Below are 5,788 nucleotides of genomic sequence, written 5' to 3' on the forward strand. Positions count from 1 at the left end.
GTTTCATTTGTTACCTCTGTGTTAAGAAGGATTTTTTCAATCATCGGGTTGGTTTGCCGTGTTTAGATTTGATTGAATTACATTGTTTCGAAGCGATGTTTTCAAATGAAAAACCTTTATATATAAAAAAGAAGTAATCCAATATTGTCGTGATGGTGATGACCAGATTAGCATTTCAGAAACCGAAACTATTAGTAGATAATACACGGACTCTTCCTATGGGTATATCTTCCAAATGATGCCCACTTATATATTTTGCTTTTGTTTTTGGTACAACAACCGTATGAACAATAGAACTGAAGAATGGTCATCCAGTAATGGATCGGATACAATAACATGTCAAAATATCCTAATCCTAATCTTATCAATGTTACAGCTTGAAGATCGATCTAAAATCCGTTCACACCCTTACCCATAAACTGGTAATCTTGTTAAATGTTTTCACCATCTGCGGCGCTTTTTTCCATAAAAATATGCAAATGCAGCTATTGATGCCGCAATAATAACCCCAGCTGTAGCATGCCAAGCATATAATGGTTTTTCCAAAAGTAGGTCCGAGGCCCTAACCTCCACTGCGGGTGACGCCACTGGTTTCTGGCTGACTGTAACTGCATACCCCAAACCCTGTCTCTCCAGTTCAGTCAAGTCTTCAATTGCTGGCCTTAACCTAGTGACCTTAGCTATAGCTTCATACTCTTCTCTATTTCCACCTTCAAGGAAAGCCCCAACAAGGTGACCCTTGCTTACCCAGTATGCTCCAAATGCACTGCCTGACATATCTCCGTAATATATAACTTCCCCAACATTATCCCCATAAAATTGCCAAGACAATGTGAAGATTCTGGAGTAGAAAAAAGGAAGGTAGTCAAATTCTCCTGTTTTGTCTGGTTCCATTATGGCTGCAACTACATGTTTTGCAGACTTTCGAGCTGAATCAACATGCTCAAGTCTTCGAGTTTCCCCAAATGCTTTGACTGGAAAAGCTGCAACATCTCCAATGGCATAGACTGAGCTGTTGCTTGACTGCAACATCCCATTTACTTTGATTCCACCTTTCTCCAAAGTGAGCTGGCCTTCAAACAGACCTGTATTTGGACGTATTCCAATTCCCACCACAACCATCTCCACAGATAGCGTGCTTCCGTCTCTAAGATTAACAGCTGTAACCTGTCAAAAGATCCAGTCAGTTATAGGTTGAAGCAATAGCAATAATATTAAAACATAGTCAAATTGGCATTGTTCTTACTAATCACTTTCTTCTAGGATATGGATATGGTTGGTTATCATCCTATCAACCAGGAACTTTTCACTTCTAACTAATAAACATGAAGCCACTATCTACTGGCTTGGAGATTACAAAACCTTTTCATGATAATTCACTAACTTTCCACTATGAATTGGTAAAGGTTTGACGCAATCAACCTCACATACTTTTATCCGTTATAGAATAGAAAGCCTTTTTCTCCAACGACAACAAAGGCCCTATCCGTTATAAAATTTTGGAATTGTCTTAGATCAAAGTGATTTTAATCATTTTGAGTTTTCCTTGGCCTTCCTCTATTTTTGTTTATGGAGTTATCATTAAAATTATCAAATCTTATTATTAGGACAATAGGATTTTTTTTTCTCATATAAATCACACATCTCAAGTGAGGAAATGTTAGAAAAAAAGTTTAAATACCTTCCCATTGGAGTCAAAATCGAATGATGACATCACAGTTCCCTTAACAAAGTTTACTCCTCTTGACTTATAATATTCTTCGTAGTAGTTTGCTATTTTTGTGGTAAATAAACGAGCCACTGCAAGATAAACAAAAAATTAAGAATGTCTTTCAGTTTTTGAAGTTGTTTTCATTCATTATAGCCACAGATGGAAATTTATTCAGAATAACTGACCGATATAAACATACTCATACATTATGCGTAAATTTTGAGTTGATAAAAGTTAAAAATATTACTTACTGCAATGTTCCTCAGGGAAGACCATTGTTACATTTATTTTATTGATCACTAGAGATGCTGCACACTCCATGCCTATGTATCCACCACCAATGACAACAGCATTCCCTTCTGGACAAGATTGTATAACATTGACAAGCCTATTTGCATCTGCTATATCTCTTAAATAACAGACATTTTCAGCATCTGATCCACTCACCCCAAATTCTTCCAGCTTCAAAGCCTACACTTGACATTGCATATGTGCTTAATATACTGTAAAGAAAGCAAATGATCCACTATCTAGGTATATGTTGGTGAGCTTATCCTCAAATTATTCCAATTCTAGTATTTAATATGTTTAAGGAGAAGATAAGTTGTTCATAGGTTAAACAAGAAGCTCCTAGGAAGTAAAAGTTTTCAAATCTCTTTCAAAGGCAGTGATAGTGGATTACAAAGTTTAATGTCTATAAAAAACAAAAATATTAGAAATACATAGCAAATAGTCACAACTTCTTTCATTTGTTTTTCTTTTCAAGGCCATGGTATGTAAGCCCTTCGAGAAGGCAAACTGATTATTTTATGTAAGTAAATTATGACCGAGAGATTTGTTTTAATACCCGTGCACCAGTAGCAACAATAAGAAACTTATAACTTATGGTCTCTCCTGTTGTTGTTAAAAGTGTCTTGCGTTTCACATCAGCAGATTTAACTCCAGTTCCAAGAACTAATTCAATCCCTGAAAATAAAACAATAGCAATTGCAAAATAATCAGATATTCAGGATAGCAACTGCTTTAAATGACATTATGGAAACATTAAACCGAGACAAATAATAACTACTTTTCAGCAACCAGCATCATTAAATGAAGAAAATATTTGGAAATATAAAACAGGAAGTTACTTTCTAGAAGCATACATGAATACTAATAACCAGTTTCAATAAACAAATCATCAAGCAATGCATTGAAGTTGGTCCTTTCTTAATTTCACCTTAGGAACAACAAATGACTTATCCTATATCGGTGCTGCAACCTGAGATAACCACCACTTGTAAAAAGAAAAAAAACTACTAATATAATGTTGCACATGTTGGGAGGTGAAGTTTAGGTTCTGCCAGAAATAGATTGCCTTGTCACAACACTAATTCTCCTGGACAAATGATCAAACAAGGAAATAAATTCAAAGCAGATCAGAGGTGACACTCCATGCCTTTTCATATTAACATCTACCAGTAAACATAGCTAGCTAACGTGTACATATTAACTTAACTTATTTTATTTAGCATTTCCTTGTTTCTCAATATAAAACAATTCAGCCCAAAACCAAGTAATATTGTGTTCAAAGAATTTTTACTTAGGAAATGTTGATTCAGTCAGACTGCAGGATCTAGATGGAATCAACTACCGAACTAGATCATAGCAGTATGAATTAATACATGCAGCACAAAATAAATAATAGCCAAAGAAATCAATCACTCCATTTCATTTCAAATGGGGGAAGATAAGTAGCAAAAAAAAGAATACATCAAGATGTAAAAACAATATAATTACCATGTTCTTTATACCATTTGGGAGTTAGCCTCTCCTCATTTGCACCAACACAGGTATGAAAGGATGGAAGCCGTGCAGCAGCTGTATGTTGCAAATATATTTCAGCAACAACTCATTACAAAATATTTGTTGAAAAAGCTAACGGATGGAAGAAATAAAGACGCCACAGAAGTAAGTAAATTCATCTATCTTATTTTGAACAGTAAGGAAATGAAATCCACCTAATGCAAGTATCATCCTTTGTTCCCCGACCAATCTGTTAAGGACTGAGAATTTGAAATGGAAAAGGTATATATATATTATTTACTGTAAACTGATCTATTACAAGAAAAATTATTCTCCTGTACTTACAGAGCCAGGCTCCCCCAGAGAATGCAAAGCAATTCTATGAATCTTATATAAGAAAGTAACAGAATGCCAAAATCTCCCTCAAATACTCCAACCTATTCCTTCCCTATAAGGATCCTTACACAGGACAGATCCCTTCCAACTAGCTGACTAACTTTCAGCCCCTAATTTTGATAATTTCCCTTCCTACACTTTCTAATATATACATGCAAAGTCTTAGACCGAAGTGTCTCAGATTTATTGGCCATTAAACTCCTGAACCCAGCCAACCACAATCCTCCAATTTTAACCAGTCAAGTTCACTTATCCATACCTATAAATATCAGATTATTTTGAAAAATAAATAGGCGAAACACAAGGAACGAAAACTAAATAATACAGTTACTGTTCTACAAAAGTAAACAGAAATTATCAAGAGCACTGCAACAAAGTTTTGATATAAGTCTCAACAATAACAGACGCAGTTAGCAGTCCCCCAATGAAGTCAGATATCTTGGCTGCGGCATTCAAATTTTAAAACATGACAGAAATATCAGTTAACAGAGAGTTAAGACTTACACAACTATACAGGTTTCAGCCATTTGACAATAAGAGAGGCATTTTCAATTTAGACAGAAGTCCTAATTAGAGGATTAGATTGTTTAATAAACAGAAATGTTGCAAAAGAAGGGATTAACTGACACAAAGAAGAGTCTATACCTTCGGGAAGCAAAAATCCTTTGCTCAATGCAGGCCTTTCATAAGGAGCAACCTGAGACAAACATTTGAGAATGTTTACATACTTGTGACCACATAAAGAAGAAATAGAAATAGAAATATTCTGGTTTTAACCAAAACTTAATTTTACGTCAGTGAATGAAATAGACAAGGTCATCATCAATTGATAAGAAAAATAATCTAACTTTAATGAAATCAATCACAAAAGCAACTCAAAACCAACATTGGAAAACACAAAATTAAACACTCCAAATGATTTGAAGGTAAGAGGTGACAACAAAACTCAATTGTGCAAAGCAAGTTTACATTACCAGAACAAATAAAGCTTAAGATATTTAAAAAAAAAGGGAAATAATTATTCATACTGGTTCGTCGGAAATTATACAGAGTTCACCATAAGAGACCCCTTTTTTGACGAATTCAAGAGCAGCATAGCCAGCAGCCACGCCTCCCCCAAGAATCACATACACAAAGGCTCTCCCCATTTCCCAACTTCACATCCACACAACGCAACGCAACGAAACGTCTTCTGTTATATTTATCTTCAATTTAAAAATCGAGGGTGCTCAAATTTTTGGGAGCGCTTTCATTCAAGACACTCCCACAAAATCTGAAGATCACGAACGGGACCCACAACCACGACGGAGATAACTACTGCATTTACCCTAATACCCCCAAATCATACCCTCTGCAAACACAACTCCATCGTTTCCACATATTTTAATAAAATTATCCATTGCATTTTTTTAAGATATAAGCGATTTTTTTCTTAAAATTGTTACCAACGATCTGATGCATATGCCATAGATAAGACCCATCGCAGCCATTCATCTCGTCTTACCGTTGCCATCTTGTTATCCACACCAAATCTACGTTGTTTTGGTACACATCAAACATTTGATTAATTTATTAAAACCACCCCAACTATTTCAATTTTAATTATTCAGCTAAAAGATTTTATGAGGTCAAAAATTAAAATAAAACACAAACTTATAGGTTCTTAAAATTTTACAAATATATAAAAATATAAATAATTTTATTATACTACATTTACATTAAATTCTCAATTCAATAATATATAAATATTTATTAATAATTGAAGCTTATAGGTAGAATAAAAAATAAAATAAATAATATTTTAGACATTATTATTTTATCAAGAAAAAAGATATATGTATGTTTTTTTTTCTAAATTGGATTTTTATCGATTTTATTGATTTTATTGATTTCACA

At 34.1% G+C, this 5,788-nt stretch overlaps 1 protein-coding gene across 2 annotated transcripts; it reads right to left on the bottom strand.

Annotated features, from left to right (window-relative positions):
- Positions 1-225: 225 nt before the first annotated feature.
- Positions 226-5,435, bottom strand: MDAR4 (monodehydroascorbate reductase 4). Of its 2 annotated transcripts, none has more exons than XM_068628832.2 (7): positions 4,921-5,435; positions 4,538-4,589; positions 3,491-3,571; positions 2,559-2,677; positions 1,963-2,182; positions 1,682-1,800; positions 226-1,167 (listed from the first exon to the last, which is right to left on the bottom strand). In XM_068628832.2, exons 1-7 carry the CDS (start codon positions 5,038-5,040, stop codon positions 442-444), a joined length of 1,437 nt encoding a protein of 478 aa, XP_068484933.1. In that variant the 5' UTR covers positions 5,041-5,435; the 3' UTR covers positions 226-441. The 2 variants fall into 2 exon arrangements, with proteins under 2 accessions (XP_068484933.1, XP_090149777.1); XM_090293651.1 differs by having other exon boundaries at positions 3,505-3,571; positions 4,921-5,160.
- Positions 5,436-5,788: the final 353 nt, after the last annotated feature.

The sequence above is a fragment of the Phaseolus vulgaris genome, chromosome 8, assembly GCF_051622355.1.
Source record: "Phaseolus vulgaris cultivar YP4 chromosome 8, ASM5162235v1, whole genome shotgun sequence".
Classification (NCBI taxonomy): Eukaryota; Viridiplantae; Streptophyta; class Magnoliopsida; order Fabales; family Fabaceae; genus Phaseolus; species Phaseolus vulgaris.

Coding starts and splice junctions, on each gene's coding strand:
- MDAR4 (XM_068628832.2), bottom strand. CDS start 5,040: ATGGGGAGAGCCTTTGTGTATGTGATTCTTGGGGGAGGCGTGGCTGCT. Junction 4,590..4,920: donor GTATAATTTCCGACGAACCA/GTATGAATAATT, acceptor TGTTTGTCTCAG/GTTGCTCCTTATGAAAGGCC. Junction 1,168..1,681: donor ATTTTGACTCCAATGGGAAG/GTATTTAAACTT, acceptor ATCTTTTGACAG/GTTACAGCTGTTAATCTTAG.